The sequence below is a fragment of the Cetorhinus maximus genome, chromosome 6 (genome assembly GCF_964194155.1).
Source record: "Cetorhinus maximus chromosome 6, sCetMax3.hap1.1, whole genome shotgun sequence".
Taxonomy (NCBI): Eukaryota; Metazoa; Chordata; class Chondrichthyes; order Lamniformes; family Cetorhinidae; genus Cetorhinus; species Cetorhinus maximus.
The window spans coordinates 100,979,657-101,003,642 of record NC_135884.1 but is presented as its reverse complement, the minus strand read 5'-3'; the positions used below and the strand labels follow the sequence as shown (position 1 = coordinate 101,003,642).

The window sequence follows — 23,986 nt, the reverse complement described above, 5'->3', positions numbered from 1 at the left end:
ATAGATTCTCCTAGGGCTGTAATACATTTAACTTACCAGTTCAAACAACAGGCTAACCAATGGAATATGATGTTGCTTCATCCGAATGCAATATTATAGGTTCAGATGGTTAAACTCCAGCAGCATTTCTGTAGAAACTTGGGTGTCCCTATGCTTTGACTCTGTTAACATGGCAATGGGTTCCTGCATGTGTCAGACACATAGCTGATCACAGAAAGAGTAAGAACTAAAATAGAATGAAAAGTAGCTAACTCCAACAAGGTAAACGGACGTTCTCTTAACTCATTAACTGCAACATTTATATATTTTTTAATTCATTCACGGGATGTGGGCTTCACAGGCTGGACCAGCATTTATTGCCCATCCCTAGTAGCCCTTGAGGAGGTGGTGGTGAGTTGCCTTCTTGAACCGCTGCAGTTCATGTGATGTAGGTACACCCACAGTGCTGTTAGGAAGGGAGTTCCAGGATTTTGACCCAGTGACAGTGAAGGAACGGCAATATATTTCCAAGTCAGGATGGTGAGTGACTTGGAGGGGAACTTCCAGGTGGTGGTGTGCCCATCAATCTGCTCCCCTTGTCCTTCTAGATGGTAGTGGCCGTGGGCTTGGAAGGTGCTGTCTAAAGAGCTTTGGTGAATTTCTGCAGTGCATCTTGTAGATGGTGCACACTGCTGCCACTGTACGTCGGCGGTGGAGGGAGTGCATGTTTGTGGAATTGGTGCAAATCAAGCGGGCTGCTTTATCCTGGATGCTGCCAAGCTTCTTGAGTGTTGTGGGAGCTGCACTCATCCAGGCAAGTGGGGAGTAACCCATCTCACTCCTGACTTGTGCCTTGTAGGCGGTGGACTGGCTTTGGGGAGTCAGGTGGTGAGTTACTTATCACAGGATTCCTAAACTCTGACCTGCTCTTGTAGCCACAGTATTTATATGGCTGGTCCAGTTCAATTTCTGGTCAGTGGTAACCCCCAGGATGTTAATAGTGGGGGATTCAGTGATGGTAATGCCATTGAACATCAAGGGGCAATGGTTAGATTCTCTCTTGCTGGAGATGGTCATTGCCTAGCACTTGTGCGGCACGAATGTTTCTTGCCACTTGTCAGCCCAAGCCTGGATATTGTCCAGGTCTTGCTGCATTTGGACATGGACGGCTTCAGTATCTGAGAAATCGCGAATGGTGCTGAACATTGTGCAATCATCAGCGAATATCCCCACTTCTGACCTTATGATGGAAGGAAGGTCATTGATGAAGCAGCTCAAGATGGTTGGGCCAAGGGCACTACCCTGAGGAACTCCTGCTGTGATAACCTGGAACTGAGATGATTGACCTTCAACAACCACGACCATCTTCCTTTGTGCTACATATGACTCCAACCAGTGGAGAGTTTTTCCCCTGATTCCCATTGACTCCAAGGAGCTAGGGCTCCTTGATGCCACACTTGGTCAAATATGGCCTTGATGTCTCACATCAACCCGGGGGTTCAGCTATTTTGTCCAAGTTTGAACTAAGGCTGTAATGAGGTCAGGAGCTGAGTGGCCCTGGCGGAACCCAAACTGGGTGTCAGTAAGCAAGTTATTGCTAAGCAAGTGCCACTTGAAAGCACTGTTGATGACCCCTTCCATTACTTTACTGATGATTGAGAGTAGACTGATGGGGCGGTAGTTGACTGGGTTGGATTTGTCCTGCTTTTTGTGTATAGGACATAGCTGGGCAATTTTCCACATAGCCGGGTAGATGCCAGTGTTGTAGCTGTACTGGAACATCTTGGCTAGGGGCGAGGCAAGTTCTGAAGCACAAGTCTTCAGTACTATTAGGTATGTAAAACGTGACTTGGTAGTGTAACAGGTTGGTGAATCAAATACTATGTCATCAGCAGGTAAGATAAGTGGTTGACCACATGATCCTTACAGTCTGAGTTCTGAACTAGGGCATGGATTTTAGAAAGTGACAGGCTGAATATTCCTAACAACAAAGGAAGGAAGGAAGGAAGAAGAAAACAATGGAGGAGAAGTCACCCTGTGGACTTCCTTACGATTAGCGTATGAACAAAATGGAGATAGGGCCTGGAGGCAGGTGGCTTCCTTGCTCTCTCCGGCACAGCGAAGGTCCATGGAAAGGGGAGGGGAACATAAAAAGCTAACAAAGATAAACTGATCAATAATACATTGTAATATCAGCCCTTCCTGCCTTCAATAGGGGTGTCAGCACTCAGTCAGCAGTTTGAAAGGCTGTCCAAAGGACTGAAGCACCTCAACCTCTCCAGAACATCACTGACTACAAAAGGTAAGTCTTCACCAAGCCACCAAGTTTCAGTCAGCTATAAGTTTAATTGTAGTTACTTGTATGTGGACCTCATATGCTCTTGAAAAATAAACAGCAGTTATCCCTAAGTATACACCTCTGCTCTACAAATGACAGAGGAACATGACAGTAGTTGGAATATGAGAATAAGTAGCAAAGAGCCCTTATCCTGAACTATAGTTGGGCTCAGTTTGCAGCTTTGCAAAGCAGCTCTCAGTTTTATTCAATGCAATTGTATAGGAAAACGAGCATTAGAGCTGCTGTATTTCATTTACCCAGATGTGCATTCTTTGTGGAATATTACATAACAGATCCCTGCATTGTACTGTTGGAATAATTCACAAAATATTTTTAAGTTGCTAAGTGAGTTAAAAGGAGCAGCCGTCACTAACTCCCTCCCTGAGTTAAAGAGGCATTTCACTGCCATTCAGAGACTTCAAGGGTGGCTAATGTTAGACTTAAAACTGTATAACTCGATGTAACTTTAAAATTTTCATGAGGAAAGAAATAAAACCATCCTTCAACGTGGAATATTTTCTAGATAATTCTTAATGCCTACCAATGATTTAATTTTCATTCTTTATAGCTGCAGTTTTCTTTTATGGCACTTTAAGTCCCCTTAGGAACTTGGTTTTAAATTTAATGTAAGCAAATAATTTCTATACTGCATATGAACAAAAGCATTATTTTCTTCACGTGACTTTGTGCTGCCTTATGTGATAGCTCATGTGTGATGGGTGGAGCATCTGTACGCTGGGTTGATATAGCAACACTGGTTCATTGTTAAAAAAAAACCAAAAAACTGCGGATGCTGGAAATCCAAAACAAAAACAGAATTACCTAGAAAAGCTCAGCAGGTCTGGTAGCATCGGCGGAGAAGAAAAGAGTTGATGTTTCGAGTCCTCATGACCCTTCAACTTCTGTTGAAGGGTCATGAGGACTCGAAACGTCAACTCTTTTCTTCTCCTGCTGAGTTTTTCCAGGTAATTCTGTTCTGGTTCATTGATAGATTGACAGTACACATAATAAGTGTAGGAAGGGAAGCACAGTGATTAAGCACAGGTATGTTGGATATGCATATTAGCAAAAAAAAAACTATCATTTAGGCTACTTATGTAAATGTAGTTTTAACTAATGTGGAAATATTCAGGAAAACAAATTGAATTGTTACCTACCCCTGTCTGCGAATCTAAACTTGGTAGCCAAAATCTTCAAATAATATCACTTGTGTTTCCCCATTTTTTGTGCTCCTCAAAAGTGAATGCTGGACACAGCTCAGTGGGGGCTGGACGCAGTTCAGCGGGGGCTGGGCGCAGTTCAGCGGGGGCTGGGCGCAGCTCAGTGGGGGCTGGGCGCAGCTCAGTGGGGGCTGGGCGCAGCTCAGTGGGGGCTGGGCGCAGCTCAGTGGGGGCTGGGCGCAGCTCAGTGGGGGCTGGACGCAGCTGAGTGGGGGCTGGGCGCAGCTCAGTGGGGGCTGGGCGCAGCTCAGCGGGGGCTGGGCGCAGTTCAGCGGGGGCTGGGCGCAGCTCAGCGGGGGCTGGGCGCAGTTCAGCGGGGGCTGGGCGCAGTTCAGCGGGGGCTGGGCGCAGCTCAGCGGGGGCTGGGCGCAGCTCAGCGGGGGCTGGGCGCAGCTCAGCGGGGGCTGGGCGCAGTTCAGCGGGGGCTGGGCGCAGTTCAGTGGGGGCTGGACGCAGCTCAGTGGGGGCTGGGCGCAGCTCAGTTGGCCAATCTTCACCTGTCATTAACACACGCACACACATTTTCCCAGCGGGGCTCAACTGGACAGTGATTTAGGAAGGAGTCAGGTTCTCCAGCCTAGAGACACTGGCACTGTATTTTCACAGGATTTTCCAATTTCTTGATGTAACTTTGGTGGAAGATTGGCAGAATTCCTAGGCCAGGATTTTTGGGTCAGCGATCGATGCGTGCCTGCTCCTGCTCAGCCCCCCTGATGGGGAGAAAATTCTTCCCCTAGAGAAATAGAATAAATGGCTGTTTTTAACCATCTGTGCTGTTTTGAAAGGAGTTCCATTCATCTCTGCCTCAGTGACAATAGTTTAGTTATAGATTACAGCTTCAATGGGATTATCACAATTATAGAATACAGCCTCAATGAGAATAGCTCAATTGTAGATTACAGCCTCAACGGGATTAGCTCAATTATAGATTACAGCCTCAATGCCAATACTCCAGGCATAAAGTGTTGCTTTTCCTACTTAAATAGTATGTTCTGTAGATATATTAAATCTTTTTTTGTTGTTAATCTCTTTCTTTGCACTAGTTTTTCACCTTCTCTCTTCACCATTTCAGGTCTTAACTCTTTGGCTCAGTCATTTATTGCTAATGAAACTTTCACATCTTCTCTTGTTCACCTGGACCTCTCTGGAAACCCTGGGATATTAGCTGCTGAAGACACCTGTGTAAGTGAATTTGTTTTTTTTTTATGGGATGTGGGCATTGCTGGCAAAGTCAGCATTTGTTGCCTATCTCTAATTGTCCTTGAACTGTTAGAGTTAAGAGTCAGCCACCTTGCTGTGGATCTAGAGTCACATGTAGGCCAGACCAGGTAAGGACCCTAAAAGATATTAGTGAATCAGATGGGTAATTATGACAATCGATGATAGTTTCATGGCCACCATTGCTGAGAGTAGCTTTATACTCCAGATTTATTAATTCAATTTAAATTCCACCAGCTGCCATGTCTTTTCTCATCCAGTCTCTAAATCATTGAATCTAAGAACATACATAGGAACATAGGAACCTAGGAGCAAGAGTAGGCCATTCGGCCCCTCCAGCCTGCTCCGCCATTCAAACAGATCATAGCTGATCATCTACCTCAATGCCATTTTCCCCACTATCCCCATATCCCTTGATGCCATTAATATCTAGAAATCTATCGATTTCTGTATTGAATGTGCTCAATGACTGATCTTCCACTGGCCCTGGGGTAGAGAATTCCAAAGATTCACCACCCGCTAAGTAAAGAAATTCCTCCTCATCTCAGTCTTAAATGGCCTGCCCCTTATTCTGAGAATGGCAACTGAGCTCACTATCAATAACATACTTGCTTTCAGAAAGACCAGTTGGGAATTAGTAATCTGTACAATGAAAGTTAAAGCTGAGAAACTTTCAAATTCCTGTTTATAGAAAGCTTTTTGCTAAGGTCTAAACAACTTACTTCTCAAAAAACATTCTCAGATCACTCCCAGTTCCAGTTTACAAGTGTTAGGTGAATATTGGCACTAATATTTCTCATCAGTAAAATTTGCCTAGTTTTCAAAACAGTGTCCAACTTTCCACATTGATTTTAGCTGATCTGTTTAAAAGTGAATGGGAGTAATGTTGACTCTATGTGATAGTGTAAAATGGATGACAGCAAATTAGCAGCCCATGTTATATCTTTCAGGATCTTTATTTTCACCCCTAATGACAAATAACATGCTGCACAAAACCACACTGAATAATTCAACACTTCCTCATCTATAGATCTTCTGATATTTTCCAGCAGGAATTAGCTTCAGTTAACCATGGATGGGAAAATAGATCAAAGCACAATTTACAAGCTTGTTTAGTGCCCTTTGTAGTTCTTTAAGTTTCTGACTCAAGCTTTCTCAATGGTGTTTTTTGCTAGATTTTGTAGATGATTTTCTCAGTTGATTTGTATGCTAATTAGGAAAATAGAAAACCAATTCCCATCTCCCTGCAGGATCAGAGTAAATCCACACTTTACCATTTTCAACCTCTGAACAGTGGAAGGCATTTTGAAACCTGAGTGATTATTGCTGAAAGTCCCCACCTTAAAAGGAAATGGAGACTTTTTAAGACAGTAAAATAGGTTAACAGTAGCATTATATTGCACATTTTGTGTTGCTGTGGAGCAGATTTGCTTTCACAGTAATTGTAAAGTGTACAGTATAACTGTAGCTGATCCAGGTTTCAGTTTTGGGAATGAGACAATCCCCAGTATGTGATATACTTTAACGAAGCTCCCTGGTGGTCTGTTTCATTGTCTTTAATTTACTATTTATTATTAAAAAGTGACAATGGCCAGCTTTCTGTGAACATTAGAAGTGTTACTAGCCTTTAGACATTGGTTAGCAAAGCTCTGTGTCTGCATTACTCATACATCGCTATTAGAATATTGCTTCGTGCCAAACATTTTAACAAAAGGGTGGGTGTCAATGGGGGATAAGTGTTGTTTCTGTGTGTGGACAAAGGCAGTTTGTAAGCAGAGAGAGCACTGATTTATCAAAATATTGCCAGGGCTCAAGGATTATAGTATGAGGGCAGGTTGCATAAACCTGGCTTGTATTCCCTTGAGTTCAGAAAGTTGAGGGTTGTAAGAAAGTTAACCATGGCCTGAATTGTACGCTCCCCCTCCAGTGGGTTTGTAGGTGGGGGGTGAGCATAAAATTCCTCAGATGGTCTTCCTGCTGGGTTCCAGCCTGCTAAAGAGGGGGGGGGGGGGGCTGGGACTCCATCGGAAGCCCCCTTATAACTTCAAGGCGGCCCCTGGCCTTAAGATCCAGTAACTGCAGGACCTCTGTGCCCCTCTGGCCTGTTCCCCCAACACCTCAGTCCCCCATTGTCAAACCTCTTCCCTACCCTCCCACCCTGAGACCCCCAAAACTTTCCTCTTCGTGGAATCCCAGGATTTATGCGCTGGGGATTGCATGTAGTCCCAGTCCTGTCCACTGCAGAGTCAATATTAATTAAAACATGTTGCTGAATTAACTCTCGGACCTGAGTCCTGCAGACGTTATTGTTGAAGGATTAACAACTCTGTTGCGACAGTAAAAGTAAAGAAATCTACTAGCAGAAACGCTTTCATTTTATCCCTGAGAACTGTAGGGGAGCCAGCAATATAATTGTGTGTTGTCATTTTGCATCACCGTCAAACCAGGTGCCTCTCCTAAGTTAGTACTTCCGTTGTAACAACTGCATTAAAAAAACGCACTGTGCTGGCCCTCTCAATGACACAGACACAACTTTGACCAGAAAGGGTGCTGGGAGCATTTGACTTGACACTGATACATTGCACCACTGTGCCCGGCTTTTTAACCGCACCTAGGAAGCCAGCCTTTAAAAGAATTATTATAATCTCTATTTAGGCAGAAAGCAAATAAAGGGAGGAATAGAAATGTTGTTTTATGCTTAAAGATTCAGCCTTATGATTAAATATTTATCACTTAAACATGTCTCCAGATATTTCAGACAAAAGGTTTACAAATATGGCTTCTGCTTTCTTTTTGTGCCAGAATTTTTATAATTTCATTTCCCATCCGAATGCCCTGGCTCACCTTGATCTGGCTGGTACAGATTGTGCCCTGGATTCTGTAAGTATTGCATTCTTTAGATCCAGTTCTCCAACTTTATTCCTATCTTCCAGAACTAGCTAATGATTGTCAGTTTAGCCCCTGTGGTAATTCCAGTCTTATTTCAGGAGCTGACCATTTGAAATCTCTACACAATGTATTATAATTTTCCTGATGTGAGTAGCATCATACTGTTTTTCTGAAAGATTATTTTTCCTTCTTTGGAATGAAGGGAGGGAAATAAATGAATATGCTGTTAGCTGTGTTAATGTACTAAACCAGAACAAGGGACATTCCTTCACAATTTTCTTCCATTCCCCTACGTCTTTCCATTTCCACCCTCCTCCACCCCACCTAATGTGAGGCCCCATCTGCCCCCTCAGGTGGATATATAAGATCCCATGGCACTATTTTGAAGAAGAGCAGAGGAATTATCCCTGGTGCCCTGGCCCATATCCCTCAATCAACACTACAAAAAACAGATTATCTCGTTATTATCGCATTGTGGGAGTTCACTGTGCACAAATTTCCTACATTACAGCAATATTTCAAAAGTATTTCATTGGCTGTAAAGCATTTTGAGGCATTCAGTGGTCATGAAAAGTGCTATATAAATGCAAGTCAAGTCTTTCTTTCTTTGTGTACCCAAAGAATCGGCCTATAACTGTGACCTGGGGAAAGCCCCCTCTCACCTTGTTTTATTGTCCCTGACCTGTCCCTACAACAGCAAAATTCAGACCCAGAACTTTGCATTTAAGACATTCATCTGTCCCCATATACAGTATCATCAAAAACTGTTTATCAGGCCATTTATCTCATTGCTGTTTGTAGGATCTTGCTGTGCACAAATTAACATTCTCCATTGACCTACAATGCAACTGTGACCAGGTTTCAAAATGCTTCATTGGCTGTGAAGCCCTTTGGGACACCTTGAGGTCATGAACAATGTAAGTTCTCTCTCCCCCAACTTCTTTGTTGAAGTGCATGAAGGCACCAACAGATGGCGCCATAGCAACATCATACCTCTCTATCAGCTGACAGTCCATTCAAAATAGCTGGATCATCAGTTATTACATTACAGCTTTTCAACTGTATTTAGAAAGGCTAATTCAGGTAAACCACTTAGGTATTTGTCAGAACTCAGTAAAGCTGTGATGCATCCACAATAGCACCTTTTCCCTACTTCCTATCCTCCTGCCATGCTGCCTTTGGGAACTTTGATGTGCGTTTAGTGTGGGTATGCCCTTGTAAAGACCCTTTGATGGGAGAAGCAGTTATATATTCGCAGTTAGTGAGGAACCATGACAATAATTATTTTCTCAGAAGTTGAGACATCAAAAAGCTCTGCAATGGGGTTTTATGTAATGATAAACTGATACCTGTCACAATTTTTATTCTGATCTTCCATGACTGATTTTCTGTTTCTTCTCTCTCAGCTTTTTGGAGCATTGAATCGTGGATGTTGTACACATCTGACCTCCCTAATCCTCAACCGAAATGTATTTTCCCACAAGTAAGTACAATCTATTGAAGTGAAACAAGTTTAAATTCTTCAGCTGACTTCCCTATGGGGTGATGCCCATTAAAACAGGGCTGGCCGAAAAACAGATCCCAAATCCTTCAATTTTACATGACCCCTGATGGACTCAGATATCTTCGCAGGATTCAGAGCGATGTTAAAACCAAATCATGTGGTGGCTGCCAATTAAACTTTAATTATGAGGCGTGTCTGTGAAATCACAGCTATAAAATTGAAGAAAACTCATTTTAATTCCTTAAATGCTGCAACAATTGAAAGCATCCTGATTGTGAGAACCAAATGTACTGTTCTAATCTGTAAGTGTATAATCAGAGGGCGACTTGTCCTCTCGCTATTTACACTGAACCTGTTTCTCACACCAAGCCAGGCGTTGCTTAGATTATAACTCGTACTAAACCTCAGCTTGGATGAACAAATAACAAAAGTGACTTTCTCATGAGGGTCACCTCCCAAACTGGCCTTGAGATCAAGAGCGCATCACAAGGGGACCCATTGTCATGGATTTCAAAGCGACCCTATTGCCTAGAGTATGGCCCACCTTTCCATCCACTGTGCATCTTAACAGACTTGTTGTTCCATCTATTTGTGAACTTGTGTTTGTAGCCTTTGGCTCTGGGATGGTTCTTGGAGCTAGGATCTTTTTTATTCATTCATGGAATGTGGACTTCACTGGCTGGACCACCATTTATTGCCTATTCCTAATTGCCCTTGAGAAGGTGGTGAGCTGTCTTCTTGAACCGCTGCAGTTTATGTGGTATAGGTACACCCAGGGTGCTGTTAGGAAGGGAGTTCCAGGATTTTGACCAAGCGACAGTGAAGGAACTTCCAGGTGGTGGTGTTCCCATGTATCTGCTGCCCTTGTCCTTCTGGATGGTAGCAGTCGTGGGATTGGAAGGTGCTGTCTAAGGAACCTTGGCGAGTTCCTGCAGTACATCATCTAGATGCTACACACACTGCCATTGTGCGTCAGTGGTGGAGGTGCCAATCAAGCAGGCTACTTTGTCTTGGATGGTGTCAAGCTTCTTGAGCGTTGTTGGAGATACACTCATCCAGGCGAGTGGAGAATATTCCATCACACTCCTGACTTGTGCCTTGTAGATGGTGGACAAGCTCTGGGGAGTCAGGAGGTGAGTTACTCACCACAGGATTCCTAGCCTCTGACCTGCTCTTGTAGCCATAGTATTTATATGGCTGGTCCAGTTCAATTTTTGATCAATGGTAACCCCCAGGATGTTGATAGTGGGGGATTCATTGATGGTAATGCCATTGAACATCAAGGGGCAATGGTTAGATTCTCTCTTGTTGGGGATGATCATTGCCTGGCACTTGTGACATTTGCCATTTTTAGCCCAAGCCTGGGTATTGCCCAGGTCTTTCTGCATTTGGGCATGGACGGCTTCAGTATCTGAGGAGTTGCAAATGGTGCTGAACATTGTGCAATCATCAGCAAACATCCCCACTTCTGACCTTATGATGGAAGGAAGGTCAACGATGAAGCAGCTGAAGATGGTTGGACCGAGGACACTACCCTGAGGAACTCCTGCAGTGATGTCCTGGAACTGAGATGTTTGACCTCCAACAACCACAGCCATTTTCCTTTGTGCTAAGTATGACTCCAACCAGTGGAGAGGGCTCTCCCTGATTCTCATTGACTCCAGTTTTGCTAGGGCTCCTTGATGCCACACTCAGTCAAATGCTGCCTTGATGTCAAGGGCTGTCACTCTCACCTCACCTCGGGAGTTCAGCTCTTTTGCTCATATTTGAACCATGTTAGATTCCATGGAAGAGAAAGAAAAAAATATCGAGCCAGAAAACCAGCAAAAGTTGACACATTTGTAAAGATGCTGAGCTCAAAATCGCCCTGGCATGTAATTACACTGACAATGCAGAAGAGTGCAGGCTTGTGTTCACGGTTGGCATACCACCATTTCATCGATCGGGGGAGACTATAGCAAAATGTAAGGGATTTTATTTTATTTGCTGCAGAAAATTTGTGGACAAGTATTTGTATTCCCTGTTGTTCAAACTGATCGTTAAACTGTTCACATCCTGGTTCCGGTGACACAGCCACACTTGTCATCCCTTCACCATCTCAGCCTCGCTCCAACACTCTTCACTCCCTCACTCCGACACTCTTCACTCCCTCACTCCAACACTCTTCACTCCCTCACTCCAACACTCTTCACTCCCTCACTCCAACACTCTTCACTCCCTCACTCCGACACTCTTCATTCACTCCCTTACTCTGACACTCTTCACTCCCTTGCTCTCACTTTGACATTCTTCACCCCCTCACTCTGACTCAACCCCCTCACTCCAACATTCTACACATCCTCACTCTAACACTCTTCACTCCCTCACCCTCACTCTGAAACTCTTCACTCCCTCACTCTGACACTCTTCACCCTCTCACTTTGACACTCTTCACCCCACTCACTCCGACACTCTTCACTCCCTCACCCTCACTCTGACACTCTTCACCTCCTCATTCCGACACTCTTCACTCCTTCACCCGCACTCTGATACTCTTTACTCCCTCACCTTCACTGTCACACTCTTCACCCCCTGACCCTCTTCACTCCCTCACCCTCACTCTGACACTCTTCACCCCTTGGCCTCTGACACCCTTCACCCCCTCACAATGGCACTCTTCACCCCCTCACTCTGACAATCTTCACCCCCTCAATCTGACACTCCTCACTCCCTCACCCTCACTTCGACACTCTTCAGTCCCTCAGCCTCGCTTTGAGAATCTTCACTCCCATGCCTTCACTCTGATACTCTTCACTCCCTCACCTTCATTCTGACATTCTTTACCTTCTAACCCTCACTCTGACACTCTTCACTCCCTCACTCTGACTCTCTTCATCCCCTCACAATGGCACTCTTCACCCCCTCATTCTGAATCTCTTCACTCCCTCACCCTGACAGTCTTCCCCCCCCTCACTCTGACACTCTTCACTCACTCACCCTTACTCCGACACTCTTCACTCTCTACCCTCACTAAGACACTCTTCACCCCATCACTCTGACATTTTTCACCCCTCAATCTGACACTCCGCATCCCACAACCCTCACTCCAGCACTCTTCATCACCTCATTCCAACACTCTTCACTCCCTCACCTTCACTCTGACATTCTTTGCTCTCTGACCCTCACCCTGATACTCTTGGCTCCCTTGCCCTCACTCTGACACTCTTCATTCCCTCACTCTGACACTCTTCATTCCATCACCTTCACTCCAACACTCTTCACTCCCTCACCCTCACTCTGACACTCTTCACTCCCACTCCCTCACTCTGACACTCTTCAACCCCCTCACTCTGACACCCTTCACCCCCTCACTCTGACACTCTTCACTACCTCACTCTGACACTTTTTGCTTCCAGGCCCTCACTATGACACTCTTCAACCCCCTCACTCTGACACTCTTCACTCACTTGCCCTCACTCTGCCACTCTTCACTCCCTTGCCCTCACTCTAACACTTTTCACCCTCTCACTCTCATGCTGACACTATTCACCCTCTCACTCTGACACTTTTCACTCCCTCACTCTGATACATTTCACCTCCTCATTCTGACACTTTTCATCCCCTCACTCTGACACTCTTCACTCCCTCATCCTCACTCTGACACTTTTCACTTCCTCACTCTGACACTTTTCACTCCCAGGCCCTCACTATGACATTCTTCAACCCCTCACTCTCATGCTGGCACTGTTCACTTTCTCACTCTGACACTTTTCACCCCCTCACTCTGATACTTTTCACCCCATCATTCCGACATCTTCACCCCCCCCCCCACCCTCACTCTGACACACTTCACTCACTCGCCCAGACACTCATTACACCCTCCCCTCACTCTGACACTCTTCAGCCCCTCACCCTGACACTCTTCACCTCCTCACCCTTACTCTGACACTTTTCACTCCGTCACTCTTCATTCCTTCACCCAGACACTCATCACACCCTCCCCTCACACTGATTCTTTTCACCTCCCTGACCATGGACCTGTGAGGTTTCATTTTTGGAGCCTATCTGTGTTAGGGTAGATTTTCCACCTGCCACTCTGCCATTAGACTGTTGTTGCGATCAGTCACTGATTATAAAAACTGCCCAATTTTCATTTGCATTGATTTCTCTAATGGATATTTAATCACTAATGCCAGTTTTACTGTCCTGTGGCAAGCTTGAGAATCTTCCCCAATCTCAGTGTTCAGTATTGATTATAGGTGAGTGGAATGTCTTCTCTTGCAGGAAAACTCGGGAAATCCCTCTTTCACTGAAGCAGTTCTTCAGCAACTGTTTGTCATTAAAGTGCATTACACTGTCGGGTGTCAAGCTGCCACTGGAAGCTGTAAGGTATGTTTTTATGATCAGCAAAGCTTTGGAAATGTGACACTATAATAAATGTCCAAATTATTCTGAAAGCAGTCATTAATTTTCCATTATAAATACCTCTGCCTGATGGAAATAACACAGTAAAATCAGTTCAGTGTTCCTGAGTGTGACAGGGAACAGGCAGCAACTGGGGCAGAGGAACTGCTAAATTCTGAGAGCTGGTTCTGCAATAGTTTTCTTTATCAGCTTAATTAAAGAGAGACGGCAGCAAGGTTCAGAACAGTGACTCCCTCTCCCACACAGCAACCCTCCTCCCCTGCCAAGTGTTCCCTTCTTCTGCTCAGTGCTGTTCCAGAATCCCCAAGGCACCCCCTTACCCAGTACACCCCCAATCCTGCCCAGCACCCTCTCTGCCGCTCTGCTCAATACTCCCAACGTCCACCCAGGGTCCCTCGACTCCTGCCCAATATTCACCCTCTCCTGACCAGTGGCTCTATTCTAAGATGATGCCATCTAATTCTGGATTCTCCCACCAGAGGACGAGGTTCTCTGCATAGAAGCCCTTTTATTATGTTTGACACCTCAATTAGATTACTACAGTAATTAAACTCAAATCAATCAGGGAATCAGCCTTAATAGGTACTTGCAAAAGGTGGCTCCCATTTTACTGACATCAGAGTAATATGAACGTCTGATAAGGAGCGCAGATAACGATGAGCTAGTCTACCAAAGCCCCTGTCATCCTGCGTGGGATGGTTTCTGAAAACAGTCATCATCCCACCCCATTCAAATTCAGCCATGCAATCTCCAGAAATCCAAGAAAACAGAGAAGGAAACATGAGGCCAAACTTAGGAACAAACTGTAAAATTGCAATTTCACCTCCAAAGGCAATCGAACAAATTCCAATGGGTGGATTTAACAGGGCAATGGGTGACCTGCCCGCCACCTGCCACCCTGTGCTGAATGTCAGTCGGCAACTCGCTGACTAGAAATCCGCCTGCCTCGTGACGATAATGGGCTGGGGCACCCTTAATTACATGAGAGTGGGGTTCCTGCCCCCATCAGGGAGAAAGTCCACCCCACCCCCGAGACTTGCCAGGCAACCTGATTGGTCAGCAGCTCCGTAGTCCCAACAGTGTCAGAAGAGAGTAGTGGCCATTGCTGGGACTACAAGCAGTCTCCAGGAAGGAAGAAGATGCCTCCTGGACTTGGAGGTGAATCCTGGCATTTCGAATTTTAGAGGCTGGTGGGGGGGAGCTGACGGTGGTAACATGTTAGGGTTGGGTGCCCCTGATGGGTACAGGGGACACCCCAAAGGAGGTACCAACCCCCACCTTTGTTCCCGAAAGCATCCTGAGTTGTCAAAGCTGCCCAGCTGGACACCTTCCTTCTGCCTTCCCCCACAGGCCATAAAATTGCTGCGGAGGTGGAATGAGGCCCTTAAATTGTTGTTAAATGGCCAGGTAAAGGCTTCAATAGGCATACGGGTGGGTGGGCTGCCTGACGTTTACCCACCCTCCTGTAATATGGGGGACACGTTGGGGATGGGCGGCAAGGTGGTGGGATGGCCACCTGCTTTATTTTACATGCTCCCTCCCCACTGCCTTCAAATACGCCACCGTATTCACCCCAGGAGACATTTATAATAACACACCTGCTGTTTCCTCAGATAGTGCTTTGATTGAGTCTGTATGACATTTAATGGCAAGTTGTTTTGTTAACAGTCTTTTTTTTAACTCTACAGAGCCATTCTTCAGGGCCTGGCCTGTAACACTCACATCTGTGACGTACACCTGGATCTTAGTAACTGTGAGGTAACGAATAAAAAGCTGTGCGATCAGATCAGAATCCAGTATTTCCTGTAGAGGTTCCATCCAATCATTTTCTTTTTTAAAAGAAATGCTTCTTTTACACCTTGCTCCGCAGGGCCATAACCGTGTAGTCAACCTTGTCAACAATTGTAATACTTATCATCGACTCATTGGTTTTTTACTTTTCTTTCAATGCAGCAGTTCACAGGAGCAAAGGAGAAAATCAGCTGCGTTAAAACTAAAGCATAAAATCAGTAAATTGTTAACAATTGTTTACCCTGTCAGACCTAAAAGGAAGTGCAGAAACTAAGTGGGCAGAGATGTGAGCTAACTCTTTTAACAAAAGGCCAGAAAAATATTTCTGCATAATTAATATCCCCTTAAAGTAAATCATGGAAATGCTCAACTTTGAAATGTGCATGTTCCACAAATGCAGTTTTATTTGTGCAGCCAGTCTCTTGTTTACATTCAAACAGGAATTTTACCATCAATTTCTCATATGGTGTGCCCTTGACCCCCATGATGCTCTGGTGGGGAATTGTTGAGCAGAGGTTACATTGTGCCTCACAAGTGAAGACTGGGGTAGTAGGGTACATCACCCTGAACTCCTTTTTCACATTTCCTAAGTTGCTACTTTTTAAAATAGGTGAGAGTGCTATCCAACCTGCTACCAGGAAGCCCAGTGAAACATGCTGCAATGGAAATGCTTCAGAAGAACTTCCCAGCTGCCATCTTAACAAAACCAGCAAATGTACCCTGGAGTTGCCCCCGGTTCTAAGAGATCTTTGTATTGGAAGCCAGCAGCATTGGATTGTCCAGAAATAATTGAAAAGGATAATTAGAACACTGGCCCTTCATACTAGGAAAGTACTAGGAAAACTAATGGGATTAAAGGCTAACAAGTCCCCTTGACCTGATGGCCTGCATCCTAGGCCCTTAAAAGAAGTGACTGCTGAGACAGTGGAAACATTAGTTGTAATCTTCCAAGATTTCCTAGACCCTGGAAAGGGCTCGGTGGAGTGGAAAGCTGCAATTGTAACACTACTATTCAAGAAAGGAAGGAGACAGGAAACTATAGGTCAGTTAGTCTAACATCTGTCATTGGGAACATGTTAGATTCCATTATTAAGGAGGTAGTCGCAGGACATTTCGTAAATGATAATATAATCAAGCAGAGTGAACAGGATTTTATGAAAGGGAAATGGTGTTTGACAAACTTATTAGAGCTCTTTGAGAATGTAATGAGCAGGGTGGATAAAGGAGAACCAGTAGATGTAGTGTATTTGGATTTCAAAAGATATTTGATAAGATGCAAAGAAAGTTTCTACACAAGCTAAGAACTCAAAGTGTTGGGAGCGATATGTTAGCATGGATAGAGGATTGACTAACAGGAGAGAGTCTGGATGTATGGGCCGTTTTCATGTTGGCAAACTGTAACTAGTGGGGTGCTACAGGGATTACTGTTGAGGCCTCAATTATTTACAATCTATATTAATGACTTGGATGAAGGGACCAAGTGTATTGTAGTCAAATTTTCTGACAAAGATAGATAGGAAGGCGAGTTGTGAGGAGGACATAAAGAGCCTGCAAAGGGATATAAATATCTAAGCAAGTGGACAAAATAATTGGCAGATGGAGTATAATGTGAGAAAATGTGAGATTGTCCACTTTGGTGGGAAGAATAGAAAAGCAGAATGTTATTTAAGTGGAGAGGGATTGTAGAATGCTGTGGTACAGAGGGATCTGGGTATTCTTGTACATGAATCACAAAAATTTAGCATGCAGGTAAAATATTTAATTAGGAAGGCAAACGGAATGTTCACTTTTAGTACAAAAGGGATAGAGTATGAAAGTAAGGAAGTCTTGCTGCAACTTCGGTTGGTGAGACCTCACCTAGAGCACTGAATTTTGGCCCCTTTTCTTAAGGTGGGATATACTTGCATATATTGGCATTGGAGGGAGTGCTGTTTAGATTTATCAGAATGACACCTGGACTCCAAAGGATATACTTGCATTGGAGGCTGTTCAAAGAAGGTTCACCAGGCTGATTCCTGGGCTGAAAGGGTTGTCTAATGAGGAAAGGTTGTGCAGGTTGGAGCTATACTTTATAAGAATTTAGAATGAGAGGTGATCTTATGGAAACAAGTAAAATTCTAAGGGGCTTGACAGGATAGATGCTGAGAGGATGTCCCCCTTGTGGGGGAAACTAGAACTAGGAGACAGTTTAAAAATAAGGGTTATCCCATTGAAGAGAGAGAGATGAGGAGGAATTTTCTCTCTCAGACGGTCATTAATCTTTGGAATTCAATGGAGTCATTGAATATATTCAAGGCAGAGTTGGACAGATCTTTGATCTATGGGGGACAGGCAGGAAAGCTGGAATTAAGGTCACAACCAGATCAGCCATGATCTTTTTGAATGGTGGAGCAAGCTCAATGATCCAAATGGCCTACTCCTGCTCCTGTTTCTTAGGATGGATGTTATGTTCTAATCCATGCTTGAGCTATACAGAGCCCTGGTTTAAACCATACATGGAGTTACTGCGAGAAGTTCTGGGCATCAGAAGGATATACTGGGGTGAGATGTAGATTTTTTTATTCCAGCATTTATTGCCTAATTTAGTGCCCATCCCTAATTGTTCAAAGGGCATTTAAGAGTCAACCACATTGCTGCTGTGGGTCTTGAGTCACCAGGTAAGGATGGCAGATTTCCTTCCCTAAAGGGCATTACAACAATCAGCAATGGTTTCATGATTGACTTCATCAGACTTTTAATTCCAGATTTTTACTGAATTCAAGTTTCACCATTTGCTGTGGTGGGATTTGAACCTGGGTTCCCAGAGTATTACTCTGGGTCTCTGGAATACTAGTCTAGTGACACTACTGCAATACTACTATGCGACCACCGCCCCTTACCTGAATGATACCTGGACTCCAAAGGATAAAGTTACAAGGAGAGTTTACACAAACTAGTGTTGTATTCCCTGAATTTAGAAGGTTAAGGGGGTGATTTGATCAAAGTTTTCAGGATATTAAGGGGAGCAGATAGAGAGTAGATGGAGAGAAACTACTTCTGCTGTTTGGGGAGTCTAGGACTCGGGGTACTGTTTAAAAATTAGAGCTAGATCTTTGAGAAATTAGGAAACACTTCTACACACAAAGGGTGGTAGAAGTTTGGAACTCTTTTCCACAAATGGCAATTGATGCTAGGTCGATTGTTAATTTTAAAACTGAGATGAATTGTTTTTTGTTATCCAAAGGTGTTAAGGGATATGGGGCAAAAGTGGATAAATGGAGTTAGGTCACAGATCAGCCATGATCTCATTGAACACGTGAACAGGCTCAAAGGGCTGAACGACCAACTCCTGTTCCTATGTCCTACTGGCATTTATCCAATAACAAAGCAGCTCATGTACCTAACTAGGAGACCTGTCTGTTATGGGGATGCAGAACCTTAACTCGTTTTGGAATACAGTTTAAAAATAAAACAAAAGGAGACCATTGGTTAATTACTCTCACTTCCACACTCTCATTTTGTAATTATTTTATTCTTGTCCCCTCTCTTCAGCAGTTCTTGGGCTGCGATCCCTTTCTAACATGTTGGCCAGTCAGATCTTTTCACACAGCCGTTGAGCAGCACCACTGCTGAGATTTGTGAGTGTCCCAGGGGAAAAGCGAATCACCTGTAGGTTTCATTCCCTCCCTGTGGAGGTAAATGGCTCCCAGATATTGCCTCCATCTTAACAGCTTGGGTGTGTCATCAGCTATCACCTCCACTGGACAGTACAGATCAGCAGGGCAAGTGCAGTCTAGGATACCTGTTGACAGAATGAAATGGTTGCAGTATTTTAGAACAGACTTCTTCCCTTTGTTTTTCTTGTAGTTGAGATCAGCAGGTGCCCAGGTGATTCAGGATCACATCATCGATGCCAATGCTATCAGTAGCCTGGACTTATCAGACAATGGTAGGTGACTCACCACAAAGGTATTTTGACTGGGACAAGTGGAAGAGAGTGTTTAATTTACCCTTTGTGTCTTTTCAGGGTTTGACTCTGACATGGTGACGCTGGTCTTGTCTATTGGAAGAAGCAAATCCATCAGACATGTAGCACTTGGCAAGAATTTCAACATAAAGTCGAAGTAAGCTCAGACACGCGGATATGTTTACATTAGTAAAATACTACAGAAGGGAGGAGGTACCTCTCCTGTGCTTGCCATTGGAAAGGTGCTGTGGGAAGGGGAGGGATTGTTGGGGTGATTGAGGACTGAACCAGGGTGTCATGGGGGAACGGTCCCTTCGGAATTCTGAAAGGGGGAGGGGAGGGGAAGATGTGTTTGGTAATGGCATCATGTTGCAGGTGGCAGAAATGTCGGATGATCTGGTGGCATGGAAGGCAAGAGCAAGGGGAACCATATCGTGGTTCAGGGAGTGGGGGAGGTGTGGGGGATGTGTGTGGGGAGGTGAGAGCAGAAGTGCGTGAAATGGGTTGGACATGGTTGAAGGCATCGTCAACCACTGTGGGTGGAATCCTCAGTTGAGAATAAGGAAGACATATCAGAAGTGTTGGTATGGAAAGTTGCATCGTCCGAACTGATGTGGCAGAGATGGAGAAACTGGGGAATGGAATAGAGTCCTTACAGGAAGTGAGCTCTGAGGAAACGTAGTCAAGGTTACTGTGGGAGTCAGTGGGTTTATTGTGAACATTGGTTGATAGCCAAGCCCCAGAAATTGAGATAGAGTGGTCAAGGAAGGGAAGGGCGAGTTGTAGGTAGCCCATGTGAAGGCGAGAGAAGGGTGGAATTTGGAAGCAGATTCAAAGAAATTTTCTAGTTCGGGGCGAGAGCGGGAAACAGCACTGTTGGAATCATCAAAGTACTGGAAAAAGAGGTGAAGGAGGGGACCTGAACAGGACTGGAATAAAGAATACTCCACAAAAAGTCAGGCGTAGCTAGGACCTATGTTGGTATCCATAGTAACACCTTTTATTTTGGAAGAGGTGTGTGGAGTTAAATAAGTTGTTCAATGTGAGTACAAGTTCAGTCAGGCAGAGGAGGGGGGTCTCAGATGGGAACTGGTTGGGCTTCCATTCAAGGAAGAAGTTGAGGGCTGTCATACCATCCAAGTGGGGGATGGAGGTGCAGAGAGATTGATCATCATGGTGAAAAGGAGATGGTTTGGAAAATGATGTAGGGCATCAGAAGAGTCACCAAGTAGATGAGAAGAGAATTGACAACTAGGGGAGAAAAATAGAGTCAAGGCGGGACGGAATCAGTTCAGTTGTGCAAGAACAGGTTAATACACGTTTGTCTTTTTTTGAAAAAAGAGCATTTGTGCCCACGCCTTGACTAACTTGAATCAGTTGTCTTACGTGTGTTAATATTTTCAGAGCTTTGGCTGATGTTCTTCACAGGATTGTCCAACTCATCCAGGATGAAGAGTGTGTAAGTTTATTATCAACCAGTAAAATAAATGAAGTTAATACAGGGAAATAAAACAGAAAATGGTGGAAACACTCAAAGTCAGGCAGTATTTGTGGAGAGAGAAACAGAGTTAGTGTTTCAAGTCAATAACTTTTTGACAGAACTAGATGTTAGATATTTAATAGTTTATAAGCAAGTGCAGGGAAAGGCACGGTGTGGTGGAGGGAGATGAAGAACAAAATGGATGGCCTGTGCTGGAGTAGAGGACAGGAATGATTAAATGGCAAAATGAATGATGGTATAAAGGAAAATAGGGAAATGATGGGACAATAAAGAAACAGAAGATGAGTCTAGAGCAAGTGCAAATGATACAGCAAACCACTAGCAGCACCTTCCACCTGAGAAAATGGGAGGATTGGTTTATGATCTGAAATTGTTGAACTCAATGTTGAGGCTGGAAGACTGTTAAGTGCCTAATCGAGAGATGAGGTGCCGCTTTTTCAGAAGCAAAATACTGTGGATGCTGGAAAACTGGAATAAAAATGGAAAATGCTGGAAACTCTCAGCAGGTCAGGCAGCATCTGTGGAGAGTGAGACAGTTAACATTAACATCAATCCCTTCAATGGCCTTCTATCTGAACTGGGAAAAGTTATAAATGTAATATGTTTGAGGCAAGTGAAAGTGGAGAGGTTGGGGAAAAGAACAAAGGGGAACATCTATGACAGGGTACAAGACAGGAGAGATTAAATGGCAAAAGGTTTCATGGTTCAGAATTGATGGAAAGTCCCAGATTGGAAACATTAACTCTGTTTCTCTCTCCACAGATGCTACCAGACCTCCTGTGCATTTCCAGCATTTTCTGTTTTTACTGCTGTTTCTTCAGCTTGTGTTAACCTGATACAGTGATATGTGTTCAAGTGACCGCTGTTACTTTGGACCCAGATAGAATTACAGCTTGAAAGGAGAGACACTTTGTAAATATTTTCAGGATCTTTGGTGAAAGCTTCCCATTGCAGGTTCACAATACCTTCCAGCAAAGATATTACGACAGCTTATATAAAAAAAATCCTACATGCGGGAGATCCCAATTCAGCTTTGATTTGAGTGGCTCACCTGGGTCTTCTTCCAGATACTTCAATTCACAGATCAGATTGGGAATTGCTGGCTACATTTCACACTAATTCAAATAATTTGGATAGAGCCAATTTAGGGACAGACTTTAGAAGTGATTGTTATTTAAGACAATAGTGTGACTTTAGTTGATGCAGTGGTGTGGAATGGTCAATATTCTAATTTACTACTCTGGCGGAGTGTAGGACAGGGCTTGCACCTCAGATTCCTCACAGGGGGAGTGCCCAATCTCCAAACTGCTGCTAGAGGGAATCAGAAGTGGAGGATAGGTGCTCCTTGGCACAGAGAGAGTAATATCTTCTCTTCACAGCTAGTCACAAAATGGCACTGACTGAAGCACACAATGAGCCCAGTTGCTCTCACTTTTAGCTGATGTGGATCATGTAGGGAGGCAAAGAAAAGGCAAGGGGACAAAATGTGATAAATGCTCCTTAACGTAAGAATAAAAAGAAATAACCTTCCCTGCTTTTACTTTCAGCCCCTACAGTCACTGTCAGTTGCTGATTCACGATTAAAATCTGGAACGAATGTCCTCATTAATGCTCTGGGCAGCAACACCTGCTTGAAAAAGATTGATATCAGCGGCAACGCCATGGGAGACACTGGAGCGAAGATGCTGGCCAAAGCTTTACAGATTAACACAAGCCTTGGGTATGTGTGGGGTGTGTTTTTAATATAAGTCAGCTCCTCATATCACAGGAAGTCCATGTCACATGGGCTATTCATGAAGATCAGCAGCCGATAGTTTTCCACACCTCAATGCTTTTACAGGAGTGCAAAGCTGCTCGAAAAGATAAAACTGCACCATGAGCATAGCACAATGCAAGCTACAGCATACGTAGCATCCTCATTTCACACTGAGCACGTGAAGCGAATAAAACTGCCACACTTCATAATCTTCTTTCATAGGGCTTTAGGAGCAGTAGCTGTCGTCACAGTTTTAATGTCAAGTTGCCAAACCAGTCCAATGCCCTGCTGGAGAGCAAGTGTAACTCCAGGATGTTGCCTTCAAACATGAGTCGGGGTCAAGATGCCATCATGTGCTCCAATGGTTTGGTCAGGGCTTCTGCAGTCACAGCCGGGTGAGGTTTTGAGATGCCACTTGTACATCAGGTGGCCACATCTGCCATGTCCAGTCCGTATTTTATTGAGAGCTGTCCACATGGCTTGAGGGGAGATTGAAGCCTGGTTGTCTCTGACCCAACATCTCAACAATGTGTTTATTTGGGAGGGTGCTTTCTGCTCAAGTTTTCCTCCAGGTTTCATCAATGTATTGGAGTTGGGGGTGTTCGAGTCGCATCCAGAGGGGGTTTCACAGAGCCAAGTGGTGAGTTGGGGGCCTAGAAGGTCCCTACGGATGGGGAGGTCTAAGTTGCTGCTGATGCAAGTTATTTCTCTGTGTGTTGCTGCACCCCATCAAGTAGTGGAAGGGACAATATTTGAGAGGACTGATAATCACTGAACTGGAGTAGATCTCAGAGTTCCAGAGATAATCCTCATTATTGAGTGAAGCTGTGTGTCAATGAATGTAAATGATATTTCTACCTGTGCAATAAATTCCTCATCTTTGAAATGAAGGAGGTAGTGAGCGGGTGGAAAGTAGCTAATGACAATTGTGATTTTCTTAATGGCAGAACCGTGATTTGGGACAGAAACAACACTACAGCCGTGGGATTCGTGGATGTTGCAAGTGCTCTAGGGAGGTAATTGGGAAATAATATGGTGTTAATATTTACCTTATTTACCTGTTCAATTCTGTAATAAGATGTCAGAAGACAGGAAAATGTGGCTTTTGTTATCCATGTTGACCAGATTGAAACAAATCAAAGATCATAAGGTCAGATGTAGGGATGATTGCTATTAATTGCACAATGTCCAGCGCCATTTGCAACTCCTCAGATACTGAAGCAGTCCATGCCCATATGCAGCAAGACCTGGACAACATTCAGGCTTGGGCTGATCAGTGGCAAGGAACATTCGCACCACACAAGTCCAAGGAAATGACCATTTCCAACAAGAGAGAATTTAACCATCTCCCCGTAACATTCAATGGCATTAACATTGCTGAATCCCCCATTATCAACATCATTGACCAGAAACTGAATTAGACCAGCTATATAAATACTG

At 44.3% G+C, this 23,986-nt stretch overlaps 1 protein-coding gene across 3 annotated transcripts in view; it reads left to right on the top strand.

Annotated features, from left to right (window-relative positions):
* carmil2 (capping protein regulator and myosin 1 linker 2) overlaps positions 1-23,986 on the top strand; it is a 198,951-nt gene that overhangs the window by 90,571 nt on the left and 84,394 nt on the right. For all 3 annotated transcript variants that reach the window (XM_078544182.1, XM_078544181.1, XM_078544183.1), the window contains 11 exons: positions 2,195-2,281; positions 4,610-4,719; positions 7,558-7,635; positions 9,051-9,127; positions 13,412-13,516; positions 15,241-15,310; positions 19,190-19,271; positions 19,350-19,446; positions 20,694-20,748; positions 22,338-22,510; positions 23,494-23,562. In XM_078544182.1, coding sequence (XP_078400308.1) covers positions 2,195-2,281; positions 4,610-4,719; positions 7,558-7,635; positions 9,051-9,127; positions 13,412-13,516; positions 15,241-15,310; positions 19,190-19,271; positions 19,350-19,446; positions 20,694-20,748; positions 22,338-22,510; positions 23,494-23,562 — 1,003 coding nt within the window. The remainder of the gene's footprint in view (positions 1-2,194; positions 2,282-4,609; positions 4,720-7,557; positions 7,636-9,050; positions 9,128-13,411; positions 13,517-15,240; positions 15,311-19,189; positions 19,272-19,349; positions 19,447-20,693; positions 20,749-22,337; positions 22,511-23,493; positions 23,563-23,986) is intronic.